General features: G+C 41.3%; 2 protein-coding genes across 5 annotated transcripts in view; one reads left to right on the top strand and one right to left on the bottom strand.

Moving 5' to 3' along the window:
* Positions 1-237: 237 nt before the first annotated feature.
* On the bottom strand, positions 238-8,873 carry nudt3b (nudix (nucleoside diphosphate linked moiety X)-type motif 3b). Its single transcript, XM_058054799.1, has 5 exons — positions 8,549-8,873; positions 7,461-7,571; positions 3,090-3,134; positions 2,908-2,992; positions 238-2,723 (listed from the first exon to the last, which is right to left on the bottom strand). Exons 1-5 carry the CDS (start codon positions 8,645-8,647, stop codon positions 2,527-2,529), a joined length of 537 nt encoding a protein of 178 aa, XP_057910782.1. The 5' UTR covers positions 8,648-8,873; the 3' UTR covers positions 238-2,526.
* Positions 8,874-20,541: 11,668 nt separating this feature from the next.
* Positions 20,542-22,516, top strand: part of LOC131105877 (metabotropic glutamate receptor 4-like) — a 169,955-nt gene continuing 167,980 nt past the window's right edge. For 3 of the 4 annotated variants that reach the window (XM_058054322.1, XM_058054320.1, XM_058054323.1), the window contains exon 1: positions 20,543-21,268. The gene's annotated coding sequence lies outside the window, so the exon portion shown is untranslated. Of the gene's footprint in view, positions 21,269-22,516 lie in introns of all 4 variants that reach the window. The other variant, XM_058054319.1, reaches the window with a different exon arrangement.

Below are 22,516 nucleotides of genomic sequence, written 5' to 3'. Positions count from 1 at the left end.
GTACAAGTTGTAACTAGAAAAAGGCACAGACACAGGCAGACAAGGCTGTATGTGAAATACTGGTGTTTATTGTTGGCACATTTATTACAATCTTCAGTCTTGCAGTTTTATTCTACAGTCCCAAATGACAAGAGGAAAACTCCAGTGACACGTTAAACAAGTTTAAGGATGTTACTTCTAGGCTAGGTTATTGGCCAAAGAAGTGCGTGTGTTATTAATTAGAACCTTTTTTTGGGGGGGGGGGGGGGGTATTTTCAACCAGTGTTCAGTGAAGTTTGACAGATGGGCAAGTTGTTTTTCACAAATTTGACCACTAGATGGTGTCAGTCTACCCTTGAGTCGCCAGCATCATTTCTGATTATGACACCTTCCAACAGTCAGACAAGAGCCATGCTAAAACTCGTGAAAGGAGGTCCACTTGGATGAATGTCCACTGAATCCAGCTTGAATCACTCCCTCTTAACAGCCTGCAGTGTTGATATGAAGTAGAATTTTTTTTTTGAGCGTCATGTTAGAGCTGTACAAATATAACCATGTGGACAACATAGGATTAAAGACAAGGAAAAACAATGAAATAGCTGAGACTTTTCCCCTTTTGTGACAACCGTCGTCCCCATCAAACCCATTTGAAGTCTCCTCTACCTTAGCGGTCAATGCCCTCTACAGCTTTTAATTGCACATTCAGATGAAGACTCAAAAGGGGCGTCGTAAACAGAGACTTTGGCCACCGCACCTTGACTGATAGGCGGCAATAAAATCAAGACTCGTAATTTTTACTGGTTGAGGAAGTCTGTTAAATTCAGTCTTCATTGCGGGAGGAGCCTGATAAAGAGGAGAGACTATTCCCTCAGAAGGTAAACCGTAATGGAAAAAAGGTGTGCAGGTCTCCGCATGGCTTCACAAACACCAATGACCTCAGCTTCCATCAAAAGTTGGACATTTAGCATCTTAGCCAACAATGGAAAAAACGTTCCCGCAAAATGAACACAGTAACAAAAGTTAGCATTAATTAGCCTGTGACTTTCACACAGACACCATTGAAGTGAGATGATGCCCCAACTTTTGGTCCAGGGCTGTTTCATCTACACACAGGCTAAGGCGACATCTTGCATGGCCAAGTTCTGTGTGAAAGGCACAGGCGAATAAATGCCAGACCTAAGAAAACAAATTGGACTTCAGCTAAATTGTCACTCCCTGAAAGAAAGGGAAAGTATGTCACGGGTATTCAATCGCAGCCTCATCGCCCGTTCTTCAGTGTCACGTTAAGACCGTTGACCGGCCTCCCTGCACATGCCGGTACTTGCAGGATCTCTATCCTCGCTTTTAAAGAAAAAGAGCACAAAGACGTGCGAGAGGTGCTCTGTCGTCTTGTACGCTTACCGTTGATCTATACAGAATAAACAATTTTACAATAAAAACCTCTTCCGTGCTATCTACAGTGCTCCCTCCAGTTTCACAGTATCGAGCCGGCGGCTTACGTGACGCGGCTAAAGAGACTCTTGCCAGACTTTCTTTTTCTTTGTGGAGAGGGAAAGATAGTATTGGGAGAAAACAAGGAAGCATTTTACATGTGGAAAAACAAACTGTACAAGGCTTGTTTGCTCTGCATGGTGCCAAAGACAGCATTGTAGATTGCGGTACTTTCAATATCTAAATAGGGTGTTTTTTTTTGGAGAGTGGAGAGGCGGATGCAGATTAAATACTACCGGGAGACAATCATTTAAAAAAAAAAAAAAAAAGAAATGTGCCGAATAAAGTTACCTGTGCTGTTGCAATGTAAACAATTGAAAACTAAGGGGGAAGAGGGTTACAACAGGAAGTGATTGTAAAAAAAAAAAAAAAAAAAAAAAATTGAAATGTATTTTATCCTATCAGATGCGGATGAAGACGTTTCAGTCGATGACAGACAAAAAAAAAAAGGGAGAAGCTATGTTGACATTCTTTCACTCCCAGCGGAGCAAACGTGTCCCGAGAGGATCAACAAGCACAAGCAGACAAATCCAAAAAGAACAAGACCCAGGTTACGGTGGGGGCGGCAGGGGGGGCATGAATGGGCACATTCACACACAGACTGAAAAGAAAAATGTAGACGTTATTAAAAAAAAAAAGACCACCAAAAGCCTTTCAATTAGCACTAGATACACACTTTTACATGACAACAGTAAAAAGTAGTTCTTTGCATTCCATTATCACGCTAAGGGTGCGTCCAGGGAGGCCAGGGAACCTTTTTTTTTCGTTCATGCAAAGAGTTCAGTAAAAAGAAAGCAAAAAGAAGTCAAAATGTACAAAGTGTTTTCACACTTTTTTTTTTTTAAAGCCAACAACTTGGTCATCCAGTCTGTGCCACGATGGCGGTGGCACTACAGAGTTGGCAAGGCAAACCAGACAAAGAGTAAAAGAAGACGACTAAGAGCGCAAGTGGTGGCTAAAGCTCCCAACGTTGGAGGAGTGAAGGGGGCAGTGGTAGGGTGGAGGGGGGTCGGAAGGAAGGAAGGAAGGAAGGGGGTCTTCAGTTATGGTTTTTAGTTATCTGATATCTGAGACGGAGCTCTGGTTGATGCTGTAGGTGGGGGACAGGTTCCCGCCTATCGTGGTCACCAAAGGTGTTCCATTGCTGGTCAGGCAACTCTCCTGGAGAGCCTCGAAGTAGGTGGCCTGCACGGGCTTGTGACACTGCAACAATTGTATGGCATCATCTATTTTAAACCATTCCCTTTTTCTCCCTGTTGGGAGAGAACAAGACACCGATGGAGAACAAGTCAAGACATGGCATATGAGAGCTGGAGATTACAATAGTGTGATATTAGAACGGCTCTAAAAGGGGGAAGAATGCCATGTGACCAACCCCTGAGAACCTGATCCATCATGATCCCCCACACTTGGACAAGTAAACAAAGTGCTGTTTACCAATGTTGACCGAGTCCTCCCAGTCCTCCAGAACCTCAGTCACGATCAGAACATACACATACGTCCTGTGTTTCCTCTCCTGGTTCTGTGGAGGAGGGGGGGTAAAGAAATCAGGTTTCACTTTTTTTTTTCACAATTCTAGTGAACCATATTTATGGGACAAAACGTCAAAAGCAGCTCACCTCAAATATGCCCACTAAGCGACCCAACGTCCCCTTCACCCCCGCCTGCCAAAGAAAAACAAAATGGTGAGAGAGATTCCTCACATGTTCAATATCTATTTCGACTATAATAAGAGCTCTGGTTGAGTCATTTTCAGCGAATAGTCAAGCTTTACATTGACTACTCTACAGTAAATTTTCAGTTAAGATGCAGCTATCAGACACTGTATGATTATTAGATTATTATTATTATTAAAACGGAAAATGCAGACTCCAATAACATGATCGATGTTGTGCTTACAGCCTGACAACTGTTTAATTTATTCATGAAACATTACAGTAACAATCATCTACAGCCAAATATGGTATCTTGAAAAGCTCAATAATCAATCAGTTAGTAGCAGAAAAATCCCACCTACTGCTCATTAGAATTATTCCGCTATGATTTAGTATGCATTAAAACAACACTTGACATCTATTTAGTTAATTACGTTTTTTTTTTTTAAACCTAAAAATTAACATTAAGTAAAACATGTATTATTCTCACAACAGGGAAATCAAGAAGCAAAACTAAACTGTTCAAAATATAATTAAAAAAAGGCAACAAATCCAAGTCAATCACACTTCTTGGGTATCAGTGTGTCCAGTTAGGAAGCAACATGTCCAATTCTGCATGCTGTTGTGCAAATAGAACAGACAACCGCTGTAAAAGGAATGCTTCTGCAGGTGGTGGGCACAGACCATGCATGGTTTTTTGATCAGTTTTGCATTTCAGTGCCTTCACCGGGTAGCATGAGGAAGGGTCTGTAACTCATAGAAGCTGCTCAAATAGTGCAGGCCACGCAAATTACCCCATTTTCCACCAAAAGTGAAATAACGTTTAGTTCCTAGTAACGTAAAAGGTTCCTGTGGTCCTTTGTGGTTTGCGTTTCCACCATATTTTAAAGTTTATTCAAATCCGAGTGATGCAATGTAAATAAACATATTTTTCTTTGCATATTGACATAAAGCATGTAAAAATACTATTAGCAACCACACACTGATTTAAACAGATGGCGAATTAAAACACTACCAATCAGTGTTCGTTTGCACAGCCCACCCTTAAATGGTCAGGGAACTTCAGAGAAAGTACGCAGTGACTAGGAGGAACTTTTTTTTATATAGGTAGGTTTCAGTGGGAACACAGTAGTGTATTTCAAACTACCAGAGTAAACAGGAAAGTTCCTCAGAGTTCATGCGGTGGAAAAGTAGCTAATGCCTGCTGCAGCTAAAAGGTTGGCTGCATCTCCCAGCACAGACAAATAGACGGTCGCCTGGCTCCAACCGGGGTGGGCAGAATGGAAATTCGAGAGCACTCATCATCGAGCTAAAGAGCCCACACTGTCAACTTTTATGTCCAGCCGCAACTCTTAAAGCATCAAAGAGTGAGGTTAACATTCGCACAGCCACAATAGCTGGCACCCATTAAAACACGTTTATTGGAACATTAAACACAAGAAGCGTTGCAAAATCGTGGCAGACAACTTTACAGAATTTAACACGCGAGACACAAATATGGTGCCTTGTGTAGTTACTATTGATGCAAGTGGATGAGACATTTAGATTAACTTGTTGGGTGTCGTGAAGACAGGAATCTGATGTGATTATATGCAAATTTGATGAGTGAATTTACTCCCATCACAAACTTTGGGTCATACTGATGATTTTTCTCATTTACAGATCGACCGATACATCGGCCGGTCGATATATCGGGCCAATATTTGCGTTCTTTACTTGAATCGGTATTGGCCGATACGCGCGAGGGTTTGCCCATATATTTTTCCGCCACATGATTTACAGACAGGCATCACAGTCATCACATCGATGCTAGATAAAACTTAAACTACGACAGAAAACTTTTGCACATGGTTGAATATTTATTCCTTTTAAAAGTTGATAATGCTGTTTAAATGTGTGTTTAAGAAAGCTAAATTCAGTGTTCAGTGTTTACATTTCAATAAATATTTGTTTAAACTTGAGACCTGTAATATTTATTATCATTGTCATTTTGTCATATAAATTGAGGAAGCAAAAGCAGTATCGGCCACAAATATCGGCCCAAGCAAAATCGGCCATCGGCATCGGGTGATGAAAAAAAAATCAGTATCGGCATCGGCCGGAAAAAAAAACATATCGGTCGATCCCTAATTTACAGTATGCCTTTATCGCTAACCATTTTCAAATGCCATTTTCGAAATTGAATATTTTCGAAAACAGGAAAAAGTCAACCTCTCCTTTCTAAAAAGCAAACCTATCACAACGGGAGAGCCAAGGTGAACGGTAGGTCAGCTGTAGCTGTGGAGCCACTCAGCTGGCGTCTTTGCTTCTTCTTCTTCATCATCTTCAGCTTCCAGTTACAGTCTAAAAATAACTTGACTCCACTCGCAGGACTGTGGTGTCGGTATTGCACCCTCCAGGCTTCCTGCAAAGATCATGTGGGAAGGCAAAAACAAACAAACCAAAAAAAAAGAAAAAGGGCCTACCACCGCATGAATGGGATGAAGTCAGGGATCAAAAGTCAACCTGTGCACTTTTATGCAGTGCATAAGTGGAGCATTTGTGTAACTGATAAGGATGACTTGGTTTCATCTTGTGAGATACAACTTTTTTTTTTTTTGTTATGCAACGCTGTCCTGGATATGGTTAAGAGGGGTCACAGTGTGCAGCAACTGAGCATAAACAGACTGATAGAGGAGGCTTCTTAAACCTTTTGCCTACTCATGAGGCATGTTTGCTTGATGTCTTAATTAGCATAAATGCATACTTCAGCGCAATAAGTTACACGTGACAAGTTAGGTATCCTTTTGACAGTTTGTTAAAAAAAAAAATAAAAAAACTAGACTCTGTATTCGGCGCTTACAGTGTGTGACGTAGCTCTGGCATGCTGATCAACAGCCACCACACACAAGATGCCGGGGAGTGGGGTTGGGGTTGGGGGGGTGATGATATCAGCCTCCATCATTGTACTTGGACCTTGCACAGAGAATAGGCTTTTGATGTTCAGCAACCTGCCAACAACTGACAGCCGGGTGAGGATTCAGTGTCTTCCATGCCACCGCCGTGACCGCTCTCTGTTCAAAAATGGCAACGGCTTGAACAGCATGTACCCTCCAGAAATACTAGAATTAAGTGATGGGACAGAGTCCCGGAGGACGGATATTGATTTCCATGGAGCTTCACAACTATTTATTATCTGCTGCCCTTCCCTGACCACAGCGATGTGCATACAAGCCAAAAAACAGTGCAACCTCAAAAGTCAAACTCGGCCGAAGCTTGGGGAACTCAAACTGACCCGAGGAATAAATATGATGGAGAGTTAGCAGACAGGATAGCGCTTAGCATTGCTTTAGCTTTGTGTTTATATGCTATACTGTCAGTTTACCACATTATTGCAAAAAAGGTCAGGTATGTTTAATGTGAAGATGTTCTAGTTTCACCTCAAATTCAACTTTTTTTTTTAATTTCCTGTTTTCAGTAGACAACTATGTAGAGTATATGTTCTAGAGTCCTCTGTAGTGAGACTATAAGGAAGTATTTAGTGGTATTAATGCTTCTGAGCAGTTTACTCCTTACTGCTATTACAAAATTGGTTTTGTCAATGCTGTGTTATGCAATATACTTGTTAATTAGTGATTATTTAGTTGAGTTTTCTTGTCAGCTTTCTCATGCACTCCTAATCATTAACAAAGTCAAAGGATTTACTTGTTAAATGTCAACTAGAGCACCTCACGCAAAAAAAAATGAAATTCTCATTACTCGTTTTAGTGGCTAGCTTATTTGTGACAGTACATATAAATATAACTTTAATTATCACCCTGCTCATATATCAATAAAGTCTGTGTTTAATAGTTTTAATGTGTTAACATGGTGGTGAACTTATTTTTATAGTGTATGGTAAAGTGCTACTTAAAACATTGCCTGCAAGGGTAATGAAGGTTTTACAATGCCGACAGTTTAAGCCCGGAACGGATTTATGTTTTCAAATCCAAAACAAATCTGAGGTCAACCAACTTGTGATTGACCTTTTCATGTTCAACTGTATTTGCTTCAGCTTGTCACGTTCCTTCATTTGAAATATTTGTAAGGATAGTCAGACCTCAATCTCGGTGACCTCCTTTGACATTGAAACACTGCTGTGTAACATGATGATAATGGCGCTGCTGACATGTTGCTAGGCTCTCTCAGAGCAAGCAAACAGGAGCTGTGCATTGTTGAAACAGCGTTAAAGTGCATGGTATTTGGCTGTGCGAAAGCCAAGAAAATGTTTTGGAAACAGGTGTGAAGTTTAACCCGGCTATTGAAAACCCGATATAAAAGGGCAAAATAAACATTGTGTCCAACAGCAAAACCCACCTCTTCACACACTTCCCGAACAGCAGCGACATTGGGCTCCTCCTCGGGTTCCATGCCCCCTCCGGGAACGATCCACTTATCAGGATGTCTGCTGCTGCTCACCAGCAGCACCTACAAAAGCATCCCAAACAACATTGACAGGGCTTAATGGTCTTGATCAATGCTGCATGTTCACACTATGCAAAGATTGTTGTCCAGGCATACTTACAGGGGCATAATGTAAGGCATTGTCTATTTACAAATCTCTATATGGAGAGTTTGGTGAAGCTTGGCTGGACAAAGTTTCCAAGTTTGGTGCTGTTCATACTTAACTGATCACTTCACGGGAGTAATAACAATTATGGCCCCATAACTTCTTTAAAAAAAAAACACCTTTGTGCATGTTGGTGACTAGACCTTCCAGAACCGCATCTGATCTCAGCTCACTCGCCCTCGTACGCAGGTAGCTACGGTGGCACGGTGATAGCAAATAAATAAACACAAACAAACTACAGCAAGGTCATGTCATATTGTAAACATTAGTATGAACAATTTTTGGTATATAATAATGAGAAATACATATGACTATATAAGCTAACAATACATTGTGTCTCGTGTTGTGTCTTCTGGATAGGAACCACTTCGATGTTTGGCTAGCAGTAAGAGTTGTATTAGAACAGTTACTTGATTTAAACTATTTAATGTGAGGGCCGTGTTGTATAATTGAACAATTTATTAATATTAAAAGCCGAAATGTCCCACATCACACCAGCCCTGGTTGCTGGCGGCCGTTGCAGGCAGACAGCTGGCTACCCACCGATGGTTAGCATTAGCTCAGCAGCTATCGGTGGCTAATGACCGGTGCAAGCGAGGTGGAAAAGCCTGTGTTAGCCACATTAGCTTACATAACACTAGTGAATAAAAATATAAAAATAGACAATATATGAAGTTAACATGACCAAGACAGATACAAGCGAGTGGTGAGTATAACACGGACACATACCACAGTTGTGTTAATGAATATATTCATTTACAGTTAGCGCAGATGCTCGCGTTGCTAATGCTAACGTTAGCGCGGCTTGACAAAATAGCTACATCCTCGGACTCACCTCCTCCTCCGATTCGCTCCTGAAGCACAGACAGGCGGCCCGCTTCTTGTATCCGTCCCCGTCGTACGTCCGGGTCTGGTTGGACTTGAGCTTCATCATTGCGGGGCGGAGGGGGAGGCACAGACGTTCAACAGTACGGCTAAGTTTACCACGTTTGAAGGCGACGGTTGTAGACGCAAAGAAGTCCTCCTCCGGGGGGGAACCTCGGCGTTTTTAAATTCAGTAGAAATAACTTCTTCTTCGCTTCATTTTCACTGAGAGAGAGCTCGGCGCATCTACGGCACGGTCGCCATTACAAGGAGCCACTACGCCCACAACGTAATTTAAGCTTTAATAGCTCCGTGAGCGTAAGGAAAGTCGCGTATGCCGCATTCGGGAATAGGGGCGGTGGATAGTGGGGTGGACGCAACACGGCGTAGCGACCGGAGTGAGCCGGTGAAGAAAACTGACACTTTTGCTTCCCACCCCTTTGCAACAGACACTTGTTTGAGTCTGCTTTTACCGCAACACTTAATTTGAACGATCTAAACGCAACAATCCATATTTAGTATATGCAAATAAAGGTGGAGTAAGATGCAGTTTTGATTCATCACTTTCAGCACCGCAGGTAATGGACAGCGCCATATCAAACATCCCAATAATGATGGGATACACGCGAAAATGACCTTTCACCCCAGTAAAGAATAATTTATATTTTTGTGTGTTGTGCTGGAGATTCCACCACAAAAGGGACAATTACCAGGAGAGTGATGATGACCATATAATAGGAAATGCAATGTAAGAAAGAAGTAAAAGCACATCTGTCCTGGCTGCTCAGTACAATGGTTAAAACATCAGTGTTGATAGTGAGTATAGTTTCAAGTCACACAATCTCCTATAGACCATGGGCATGTATTGTCAATTAAAGCAAATAAGGTCTGTGATGATACTGGCAACCTCCTGATGCATTTTCTTAGTAGTATCATGAGCAATCAGCATCTAGCAGCTTTACATACCTCTGCATGCACTTTAAAATGTTGGTACTCAGCTGTTTGTTTACAACTTGTTACCCTTGCTGTACTGTTTTTTCCAGTGAATTTATCAATGATATTAATGCTGGCTGAGCAGTTTGCCCCTTACCGCTATTACTACATTGGTTCTGTTACTGTTGTATTGTGCAATATACTTGTTAATGAATGACAATGTAATTCTGAACCTTTACTTAGTCCACTAAGTCATACAGTCATCATGTGTGCTGTCTGCACTCGAACACAAATAAATATGATTTTTCCCTCCTCTTTTTCCTTGCAGGGCCTGCGATTGAATGTCATCCAAAGGTGAGTAAAGTAGTTTTGTTTTACATGGTTTTGTCAAACAGAAGTGAAATTATTTTTACACTTGAATGACACAGAAAATGCTATACATTGATCAAGATTCAACGTAGTTTGACCCTGGAACTGATTCATTCCAATTTGGTAACAGTATTCAGTTGGTATCAGGAACACTGAGTGTGCGTTAGTGGTGGGTGGAATGATCTAAATATCAATAATAACGATCCCAACATTGGTATCAATATTGATTGATACCAATGTAAAAAGATTGATATTGAGGCTCCAGCTGGTTTCCTGTCCGATGCAACCTGGCTTTGTGTCCGCTGTCTGTTACAGCGCAGAAAAAGCTACCTTTGCTCCCCCCTTCTCCTCCTCCTCCTGCCTCTCTTGTGTTCAATTTACCATCACATGACTCAGCAGAGACAGGCAACAGATAGACCACCACTACCTCCCAGCAAGCCCAGACATACCACAGAGAGAGCAGCAGGATGACAGAAAAAAAAGAGGAGCGCTGTTTGGTTATATTTTCAGGCCGATTCAGATTGATGATGCATCCGTTTTCATTTTTAAAAAAGTATCGGCGTTGGCGTTACTGGCCGTGTATTTACTAGATGGATACCAAATCTAACAGTATCGTACCACTGGTGTTTGTGTGTTATCGAGATGGCCACTGTTGAGAAACATTACAGAGTGCAGGAAATGAAAACTGTAATTAGAGTGAAGTGTTTGCCCCCCCACCCCACCCCTCCCAGCAGTAAATATGCAAACATAATTAAACTCCAGTGGTAATGTTTCTAAAGAGGGTGCCAGAAGTTGTAAAATTTGGCTGCGTACACTTAGGCCTAACACAGTCAGCGGTCATAAGGTTCTATGCAGGTGTACCTAATGTTGTGGCCAGTGAGTGTATATTGCGGCAACTTGTGCATTTTGCGGTGAAGCAACAAAACAAAAAAATACATGTTTCTATACATGCAGTGGAGCTTAATTGGGTTTTCATTACATTCAAAGCACATTAGTTGTGTACAGCTGCACAGATGTGATATGTTGTTTTCTTGAAGAGAGGGTGTGGAGGCTTCACGCGGTTAAAATAAAATAATAAAATAATATATACAGTACATAAAGCATAGGGTCATACTCAAGTGCTGCTTCTTGCACTTTTACGATCCACAGTTGCTAAGGCAACCCCTTCTCTGTGCTGCTGGGCGAGTCATTCATACACTCAGTAGTAGTATCGGGTCTGTCCACATGGGGGCGCTCAACATCTTCAAAAAACACATAAGTGAAGTGAATATATATAAAAACAAGTTTTCTTTGTATTCAAAGACAGATCATGTTTAGTATCTACATTATATGTAACATACAAATACACATCAGCTCACATTCATATTTCATATCACTGACAACGACCACTTCTAATGCTACTACAGCTTCTATTGTACTTAGTAAACACAGATGACATTTAAGCACAGTAATGCCACAGTGCTCATTCGAAGTAAACATTAAGTAAACACTCAAACCGCTGCTACACTGCTACTACTGAGTAAACATAACTTATACTGTTAACACCTCTACCACTACAACTACCAAGTAAACACAGATGATTACTACTCTATCTGTGCAGTGTGGAAGAACGTTGGGACAAGTTACCAAAAACTGTGAGGTTTCTAACTGAATAATGTATTTTGAATAAAATAATGTTCCATCTTTCCAATATTGATATCTCTTTGCATAAAATTGAATGTACTTAACGAGATTTATATTATATCCGTACTTACGGTATACTTATTTCTATTTGCAATTAAGTGTGATTAATTATGAGTTAACTACAGACAGAATGCGATTATTGCGATTAAATATTTGAATCGTTGGGAGGTTAGTCACTGTTGTTACTAAGACAAGGTGCAGCAAAAAGTAAATACATAATTTAAAAACAGCTGGTCTGTCTCTGAATACTACTGCTAACATGACTGGTACTAAGTAAAGAGAAACAATACTTTTAATACCACTAAATAAAGACAAATTTAGCTTCTACTGGAACCACCACCACTACTACTACAACTACAACTACAACTGACGCTTATAAAAAGTACTAATTACTTTTGTAAATTGCTAACATGAAGAGCAAAAGATATTGGAACTGATATCACTTCCTGTTGTAATTTTTTCATAAAAACGATTGGCTAGTCAAGAGAATATAAGTGTAGTGCCAACACACGCTTCTCTAATGCTAATCTGCTAAGTAGATAAAGAGATGAAAAGTAAATAATCTCCTTGGTAGAGATCATTGTTGTCCAAAATAACCTTTTCTATCAATAATCCACACTTCACTAATGGGATAAAGGCAAATAACAAATAAGCATTAACGTTTGTGACATTTAAATAAGACAGGATTATCAGAGCTCAATTAAAGGCAGATCTATCAAAGCCCAGCTACTGACAAACACACAGCAAGGGATGGAAGCAGAAGTAGAGCATTAACATTTGATGGTTGTGTTTGCCCTCAACAAGGCCTTTCTTCACTCACACCAGCAAAGACGACAAAGCATCTGAGCATATTGATATTTATTCATTTCACTCTTTAATTGAAGCCTGGAAAAAATATTGGCAACATTAACCTTTTTTCTGTGGCTAAATATGCACATTAGCGACTTCAATGAGCAGGAGATTGCGTTGTGGCGCCCGAGGCCAGAGGAGATTGCGCTTGGCTTCGCCCCGTAAGAGAAGCAATTTGCTGGGTTGTGATTGTCTGGGCTTCCAGTTGCACCGCCTCTTTATGCAAACTATCATTTGCTAAAAGGTATCAGCGTGAAGAATCATTAGTTTTGCTTCCTCCTCCGAGAAATAAACACAGGAAAATACATAATGTAACATAACATAAAATTGTCCATAAACTAATGATACAAAGCACAAATTACATTAATTTATAACTATTGTGAATCATTCATTCATTTTCTACCGCTTATCCTCACAAGGGTCGCGGAGGGTGCTGGAGCCTATCCCAGCTGTCTTTGGGCGAGAGGCGTGGTCCAGTACACCCTGGACCGGTGTCCAGCCAATCACAGGGCACATATAGACAAACAACCATTCACACTCACATTCATACCTATGGACAATTTGGAGTCGCCAATTAACCTAGCATGTTTTTGGAATGTGGGAGGAAACCGGAGTACCCGGAGAAAACCCACGCATGCACGGGGAGAACATGCAAACTCCACACAGAGATGGCCGAGGGTGGAATTGAACCCTGGTCTCCTAGCTGTGAGGTCTGCGCGCTAACCACTCGACCGCCCATCTATTTTTCAAAATAATTTTTCCTATAGCAACTGTGTTGTTATGAGCAATGAGGGGATGTGTTCAAAGACATCATGTCATTTATGTCATTTTTATGTCAAGTTGAATTCCTGTTTTTCTCGATTGCCGTGCAGCCCTATTGTGAATTTTTTTTTCGGGTACTCCGGTTTCCTCCCACATTCCAAAAACATGCTTAATTGGCGACTCCAAATTGTCCATAGTTATGAATGTGAGTGTGAATGGTTGTTTGTCTATATGTGCCCTATGATTGGCTGGCCACCAGTCCAGGGTGTACCCCACCTCTTGCCTAAATATAGGCTCCAGCCTGCCTGCGACCCTCGTGAGGATAAGCGGTATAGAAAATGGATGGATGGATGGGTATTCCAGTACTACAAAGTAAACGGATGTCTAGTCAAGGTAGTAAAACTCAAGCATGACATCACTTGTTATGAATGCTTCTGTAGCTCAACTCTATTTGAATGCATGCAAGTATTTCTTCCACCACTAGAGGCTGCTCTCATCATGTCATATTTCTCACGACACCCAACAATATATATTTCCTTAATAAAGCCCCAGCAATCAGATAGTAGATATGCATCATATATAAAATATGACAGCATGAGTCTGCGGAACCATGCATGATTGAATCACCATCACTGCATATTCTGGCATGTGACAGATGCCCATCCGTCCTTTCCACATTATTACGGTATTCTTTATTTTTCTACTCCAGCCTCACATGGAAATGTTGGAGCAGCTTGGCTGCAGTGTAACCACCCACTGGAGATGGATATTTTTACATTCAAGTGTGTGTTAAACATCCCTATGTTGTACCCAATTGTCCTTTTTATGATGTGCAGGCGCACCCACAGAAGAATGCTTGGCCGTGTTTATATCCTGTTATAGGGTCTGCCATTGACAGATAGTTGTCAGTGCATCTGCAGGGTATAGTTGCTTACTATTCACCCATTATCACACGGTGTAGTAAACCTCAGCGGATTCAAACGACACATGACCATTAGCAAGCATGCAGAGGTCCTAGAATATGATCCATCCGTTCATTTTCTATGCCGCTTATCCTCACTCCTCATATACCGGGAATTCTATTCTTTGATAACATTATATTATTAGCATACTTTCAATTGGCCTGTTAGTTAGTAGGAATACACACAAAGAAAATAATTTGTGGAAGTGCTCATGAAATGTTTTGGTGTAGATCCGCATATGTACAGTTGGTTTCGTTCTGAATAGTTGCATTTTTACACATTTTCCTGAACATCTCAGTGACTGTCCTGAATGTCCTGGTTATTCAAATGGCTGAAATAAAACGCTTTATCCAGATTCTAAACCAAAAATACAACTCACCCCTCTAATAACATTTGGTGCGTATACAGCAGGGGTCTCAAACTCGCGGCCCATGGGCCGCATTTGGCCCGCGAGACGCTAGTTTGAGGCCCCCCACCTTGATACCAAAGTTTAATGTTGAAATGACAGCTTAAAGCTGTGTGCACACCGGACATGCTAATTTGCTAATTGGGTAAAATTATTAAGTTTCGTTAATGTTCATGTTAAAGGTTAAATAACTGTTAATACTGTACATTTGAATCTGAAAAAAACGTATGTGGTTTCTTAAGTTTTTCTTATTTTCTGTTTTATTATTATTTTACTTATTTATTACTGATTGATTGATTTATTGTCTTTATTCTTAATTTGTTTATTTTTTTTATCTTATTTTGTGTATAGAAAAATAAAAAATAATTTGAGAACAGTGGAATGTTTTATCAGATATTTTGGTGTGCAAAACCGGAACCATAGTACTGAAAAAGTGTAGGGTATAGCAGAAGCAAAAGCATTGAATATTTTTTTTCCAGTTTTTAATAAATGCGTTTTGTTTTTTGTTTTTTTTGAAAACCTGATGTGGCCCCGGCTTCACCCAGAACCTAGCTCCGGTGGCCCCCAGGTAAATTGAGTTTGAGACCCCCGATATACAGTATATCTTGCTCCTTAGTGTTTTATAATGTCTACATGGGTACAAGTGCTATAAAAGGACCTGACTACAAATAGAGGTCATAGCTGTGTGCACGGCGAACATCAGTCACACATGCACGGAACATATGTTGCATCAGATAACTGAGAGTCAGACGCTCACTTTGATACACTCAAAAGTCAGCAGAGAGAGAGAGAACGTGTGTGGGTATGTGTATGTGTGTGTGTGCCGGCAGGAGTTCAATATTAGATGACACTGATGAAAAGCAGCACAACACAACGTCTTTATTTCTGGGCCACTATTAAATCAACGTGTATGAAGCTGAAGGACACCCGTATCATCATTTCACACCCCAGTGAAAAACTTTTTTTCTTGGCCAGCCTAATTGAACATATTAGTAACTTATTTAATTTCCTCTCAAGACGTGAGTGAATGAGAGCAAGTGAAAAAAAGGATTGAGAGCTGTCAAAAGGAGCTCAAAGTTTTGGTCCTCTTAATGGACACCAGTAGATAAAGAAACCTTTTGAACTTGAAATTTACACCCTGAATAATTGCCATTATGTGTCCATGAAATGAGAAGTGTCTGGGGGCAGGCGATTATGCCTCTGTCGTTTGCTGCTTCCGCTGGGGATTTCTGGGAGTGACTGGAATTAACGTGGCTTCAATTCTCTCCACCCCGTGGCTAATTGAAACAAGTACACTGAGGCCCATGCTTAAGGGAATGGGATGGTGATGCTGTGAATGTGTTCGGGGCAGACAGATGCTACTGTATAAGAAAATACAGTACATAAATGTACTTGTTTTATATTCTTTGGGATCACTTTTCTTTTCAATAATTATCAGTGTACAAGCATTTTCACATTTTTGAGAAAGTTAACTTGCAAAATGAGTCCCAAAATAATTGTCAGTAAAAGTCAAACATGGTGGTTGTAGTGTCACGGTCTGCAGGTGCATGAAATATGAATTCCAACATGTACAGTGACACCGTGAAGCAGAGCTTGGGATAAATGGTGAAGAGCCCAAACACACTTCCAAGATGACAAGTGCCTTGCTGAGGAAGCTGATGGAGTGGCTAAGTGTGTCACCTCCACACCTGAAATCAATTGAGCACCTGTGGGGCATCTTCAAGCAGAATGAAGGAAGGTGGAGGACCACAAGGTTTCCGACATCTGTGTGTTAACTCATTTTCAGTGGCGAGTAAATCTATACTGCTATACAAGCTGTATACTATAGTATTGTTAAGATATCATCAAACTTTTGTTTCGCATCTATTCTATTATTTCTTATCTATTTTCAGCATTTACCAATTCTGATAATTTTTGGGTGAATCCAGTTTATATAAGGTTCTGTTTAAGGTATTCTTGTTATTCTTTACTATTACTACCATATTTTCTGGAGTATAAGTCGCACACGGCCAAAAATGCATAATTAGGTAGAAAAAAACATACATAAGTCGCTCCGGAGTATAAGTCGCACAAGGCTAAAAAATGCATAATTAGGCAGAAAAAACATACATAAGTCACACTGGAGTACAAGTCGCACAAGGCCAAAAATGCATAATTAGGCAGAAAAAAACATACATAAGTCGCTCCGGAGTATAAGTCGCACACGGCCAAAAAATGCATAATTAGGCAGAAAAAAACATACATAAGTCGCTCCGGAGTATAAGTTGCACAAGGCCAAAAATGCATAATTAGGCAGAAAAAAACATGCATAAGTCGCACTGGAGTATAAGTCACATTTTTGCGGGTAATTTATTTTACAAACTACTTGACCAAAACAGACATTACGTAATCTTGGAAGGCAAGTTCTAACAATAAAAGAATAGAGAACAATAAATGTAATATATGCTAACACAATGGTTATTCAGCTACATAAAAAATAAACATGAACACTAAAGGTGTCCAGTGTTTATGTTACATAAACACTTTTTTCATTTATAAGTCGCTCTGGAGTATAAGTCACAGGAACAGCCAACCTATGAAAAAAAGTGCGACTGGAAAATACAGTATTATTATTATTAGTGAAACTAAATACCCTTTTAATATACTCAAAAATGCACCAAATTTTGAGAGCATGTGTATTCTTGGGCAAGTTTATGCACCTTGGGGTTCTGGGCAATAACCACCCAAAAAAGCCACTCTAGCACCCACTAATAGTGTGTCCAATTTTATGCAAAATCCCATGTTCATCATGACAGGATGCATGGAATATTTCTGGTATTTGGGTCATTACCAGGGGGGATACCTTCAGTAATCCATTCAGTCGCCACCGAAATGTAAATAGTTTTTATAATTGCATGATGAGTCTGATCAAAAGCTCTTGTGTTCCGTATAGTATAGCTTGTACCGTGACAAACCAAAACGGCCTCCTGCTCTACCGCAATCCCTGACAGAAGTGTTGTCATGTTGGAACATCCCATGTGTGTGACAGTACACCACAGACAGATGGAGGAAATGGAGGCTGGTGCATTGTGGGATAATAAAGTCATATGAAACATTTTGCTCAATAACCGGAACAAGTTATTCCCTTTTTTCGTCTGGTCCCCCAGTGCTGCTCCCCAACACCGTCATCCTGCTCCAGTTGAACTGCATTGATGAATATTCACAAGGTTGGCTGCACGATGTACCCCCATCCCAGTCCCCCATTCCTGCTTTTTTCCCTTGATGTGGCGGCTAGCATATCACCACAAGTGTTGACCCGCTCTCTTGAGAGACTTCACACTGGAAGTGGAGCTTTCTATTAGGGGCAATATATATCACAATATATGTTGTCATGTGAAAAAACTGGGACACCCCATGAACTGTATATATTTGTGACGACCGACTCTTCTATTCCTGAAGCGCTGCACATAAAAGGGTAAAAGTGTATCAAAACGTGTACAACTACTGTGTTGCATTGGCTATTATTTTTCTGACATATAAACCACATGCGGACTGCATGGTAGTTAGGTGGTTTGCACACAAGCCTCACAACTAACAGACCTGAGTTCAATTCCACCCTCGGTTATCTCTTTGTGGAGTTTGCATGTTCTCCCTGTGCATACATGGGTTTTCTCCCTGGACTCCGACTTCCTCCCACATTCCAAAAACACGCTAGGTTAATTGGCGACTCCAAATTGTCCATAGGTATGAATGTGAGTGTGAATGGTTGTTTGTCTATATGTGCCCTGTGATTGGCTGGCGACCAGTCCAGGCTCCAGCACTAATTGTCCATAAGCCATATCAATCTATATACAGTGAAGAAAATAAGTATTTGAACACCCTGCTATTTTGCTATTTCTCCCACTTAGAAATCATGGAGGGGTCTGAAATTTTCATCGTAGGTGCATGTCCACTGTGAGAGAGATAAACTAAAAAGAAAAATCCAGAAATCACAATGCATGATTTTTTAACAATTTATTTGTGTGATACAGCTGCAAATAAGTATTTGAACACCTGTGTATCATCTAGAATTCTGACCCTGAAAGACCTGTTAGTCTGCCCATTAGAAGTCCACCTGCACTCCATGTATCATCCTGAATCAGATGCACCTGTTTGAGGTCGTTAGCTGCATAAAGACACCTGTCCACCCCATACAATCAGTAAGACTTTAACTTGTAACATGGCGAAGACCAAAGAGCTGTCCAAAGACACCAGAGACAAAATTGTACACCTCCACAAGGCTGGAAAGGGCTACGGAGCAATTACCAAGCAGCTTGGTGAAAAAAGGTCCACTGTTGGAGCTATCATTAGAAAATGGAAGAAGCTAAACATGACGGTCAATCTCAATCGGAGTGGAGCCCCATGCAAGATATCACCTCGTGGGGTCTCAATGATTCTAAGAAAGGTGAGGAATCAGCCCAGAACTACACGACAGGACTTGGTCAATGACCTGAAAAGAGCTGGGACCACCGTTTCCAAGGTTACTGTAGGTAATACACTAAGACGTCATGATGTGAAATCATGCATGGCACGAAAGGTTCCCCTGCTTAAACCAGCACATGTCAAGGCCCGTCTTAAGTTTGCATATGACCATTTGGATGATACAGAGGAGTCATGGGAGAAAGTTTTATGGTCAGATGAGACCAAAATAGAACTTTTTGGTCATAATTCCAATAAGCGTGTTTGGAGGAAGAAGAATGAAGAGTACAATCCGAAGAACACCATCCCTACTGTGAAGCATGGGGGTGGTAGCATCATGCTTTGGGGGTGTTTTTCTGCACATGGGACAGGACGAGTGCACTGCATTAAAGAGAGGATGACTGGGGCCGTGTATTGTGAGATTTTGGGGAACAACCTCCTTCCCTCTGTCAGAGCATTGAAGATGGGTCGTGGCTGGGTCTTCCAACACGACAACGACCCGAAGCACACAGCCAGGAAAACCAAGGAGTGGCTCCGTAAGAAGCATATCAAGGTTCTAGCATGGCCCAGCCAGTCTCCAGACCTGAACCCAATCGAAAATCTTTGGAGGGAGCTCAAACTCCGTGTTTCTCAGCGACAGCCCAGAAACCTGACTGATCTAGAGAAGATCTGTGTGGAGGAGTGGGCCAAGATCCCTCCTGCAGTGTGTGCAAACCTGGTGAAAAACTACAGGAAACGTTTGACCTCTGTAATAGCAAACAAAGGCTACTGTACCAAATATTAACATTCATTTTCTCAGGTGTTCAAATACTTATTTGCAGCTGTTTCACACAAATAAATTGTTAAAAAATCATGCATTGTGATTTCTGGATTTTTCTTTTTAGTTTATCTCTCTCACAGTGGACATGCACCTACGATGAAAATTTCAGACCCCTCCAAGATTTCTAAGTGGGAGAAATAGCAAAATAGCAGGGTGTTCAAATACTTATTTTCTTCACTGTATATGATATAAATATGAGCTGTTTTGGAACAAAAAAATGGAGTGGGCGTGCCCGGAAACGGGCTGCAGAATCTGGAAGATCTAGAAAGCTTAATGTGTAGTAGGTTATTGTATGTAGCTGCTCTATAGGAGTCCACAACTAAACAAAGGGATGGAAATTAGCATAATAGATCCCCTTTAACTGTTAATACACAGAAAGGTAAACAGCTCGACAACATGAATTGTGGTTGGTCACGCTCAAGAAAACAGTGCCCCTAGCGTCTTGGTGGAGAATTGCAAGTCACGTAGTACAACAACACCACCAAGAAGGAGTCATAAGGGCTGGTTTTGTAGTATAGTGTAGCCTTTAGTTGTTCTAGGAAGATGCATGAAGCCCACGTTAATTGAAGCACACACACACACACACACACACACACACACACACACACACACACACACACACACACATACACACACACACACACACACACACACACGCACGCACGGAGGGAAAGAGAAAGAGAGAGACCTGAGTTTTTTTTCTCCCACTGATTGGACTTGATATCTTCGTCATGCTTTACGCACACGCACACCCACAACGCGCATCATCCGCTGCGCACACAGGACAGGCAGCAGCACCCGCATCACCCCACACCGTGGGTATCGAACAGTGATCGTCGGGATGGATGCAACAATTGTACTACCTCCAAGTCATCTTTAATTAACCCTAGTACATTGCGATTCTCCCCCCACCCACAGAAGAGGAAACCCGCAAACTCCACCGAAACTGCATTGAAATTTGACCAAAAACCAGGATGTAAACGCTTGGCGCCGCTTTCGCTGAACATCCATTCATCTGGCATCAACACCTTTGACGTTCATGTGTATCGGGGGTGCAGTTCGGCGCAGATAAGAGCTCCGTGGAGTGGTGCGTGGGGGGCATCAATCACGTGGCAACATACAGCAGGGAACGCAACCATCGCCTCGGTTGTGCGGGCGCGCCTTTTTGCAACGTGATACCCTCCACTAAAAAAAAAAAAAAAAAATCGGATCCACCTACTTAGCAGCCACCCCGTTCAAGCCACATGCAGTAAGTTGGAGACTTTTCAGCAACGCTCTCATGGACAGCGCTCGTTTTTCTGTGAATTAAGATGGGCTTCAGCTGGGTGAATTCCTTGTGGATACTACACCATGCAAGACTTACACGCACTCCATAATAACATCCACGAAGGTGCATCGTGAGTTTTTTTTTTATATGTGGGTCACTTCGGGTGGACGGACCCCCCCTTGCGTGTCCAGGAGAAAGAACAGGTGAGTAAAGCCACATTAAACAAACAACAACATCCAAACAAATAGCATGATTTTAAGCGAATAATACAATTTAATGACTTTTTTTTTGCACAATAAATGCACCTTTATGAGGTGTACAACACCCAGGATTGTGAATGAATTGCTTGTTTTTATTGGTGATATTTTTAATCCTGCAGAGGAGCCTCAAGTCTGCTCAATTTAGATTAAACAGCCGGTGCACATCAGCTAGAGTGATATAAACTAACCCCCACCCATTTGCTTCTATGTATCTTTTATCGTCCCCACTCATATGTATCTCATGTGTCTCCCCAGTGGCCCTGAAACTAGTTGAGTCATGGAGGGAAGCACCCTAGTGTGTGTGTGTGTGTGTGTGTTTGTGTGCAGCTTCCTAGCAGTCCCCCAACCCCTCCAGCCTTTTTTGGTAAACTTTAATAGGGCACTTGAGCATAACCCTAATCCATCACTATTATCATGTTGGTATAGGGAAATTGTGGCAACGGGGGGGTGGCGGTATGTCAGTTTGTGGTCATTCCAGCCTGGAGGTTGTGGTTGTGGAGTGTAAGCAACACAACATTGTGGTATTAATACTGCCTCCATTGCTTGTTATTCCCTACGGCCTTTTTTTTTTTTTGCAAGGGCAAGAGATTAGCTTTGTGCCATGTTATTCTCATAGCTTCAATGGCGGGTAAATATGCCATTGTCTGCATTCTGTCTCAACTTGCAGCCAAGAGAGGTGGACATGAAGGTAGTGGTGGTGGTGGGAATATGCCTCATATCAGCATCAGCGAGTAATTATCTCCAGGCTCTGACTCAGCAAAAAAGAGGTTTTTAATTCACCCTCGTCCACAGCTCCTGATCTCAGAGGGGATATTTAAAAAAAATATATATTTTACATCATAGTTATTTGTGGTTGGCTTCCATGTTCTTCACATTAAGTATCTTCAGCTGCTCCAAGAGTGTACATGGACTTTTTTGCTGCTTTATCTGCTCTCTTCCTGAATGCAGCGTCAGCGTAAAATGTTCCCCTCCTCTCCTCATGCTGCAGCCAAAGTATGAAGCACACAAAGAATAAATATGGCTTCATGTGTAATAGAACAGCCAATGGCAGGGCGCATATAGTACACACGAACAATCATTCACACTCACGTACATACCAATGGACAATTTAGTCAGCCATTAACTTTACATGCATGTTTTTGGCATGTGGGAGGAAACTTGACAATACCTTAACACTGCATGGAGTCAGCC

This window comes from Doryrhamphus excisus, chromosome 18, assembly GCF_030265055.1.
Source record: "Doryrhamphus excisus isolate RoL2022-K1 chromosome 18, RoL_Dexc_1.0, whole genome shotgun sequence".
In the NCBI taxonomy this organism is placed as follows: domain Eukaryota; kingdom Metazoa; phylum Chordata; class Actinopteri; order Syngnathiformes; family Syngnathidae; genus Doryrhamphus; species Doryrhamphus excisus.
This window is presented reverse-complemented; position numbering and strand designations above follow the sequence as displayed.

What these genes read in the sequence shown, in the direction of transcription:
- nudt3b (XM_058054799.1), bottom strand. Translation starts at nt 8,647, where the DNA reads ATGATGAAGCTCAAGTCCAACCAGACCCGGACGTACGACGGGGACGGA. An exon ending in TTCGGGAAGTGTGTGAAGAG is followed by an intron (nt 3,135 to 7,460) that starts GTGGGTTTTGCT and finishes TTTCTTTGGCAG; the next exon opens with GCGGGGGTGAAGGGGACGTT. An exon ending in GGAGGACTCGGTCAACATTG is followed by an intron (nt 2,724 to 2,907) that starts GTAAACAGCACT and finishes CTCTCCCAACAG; the next exon opens with GGAGAAAAAGGGAATGGTTT.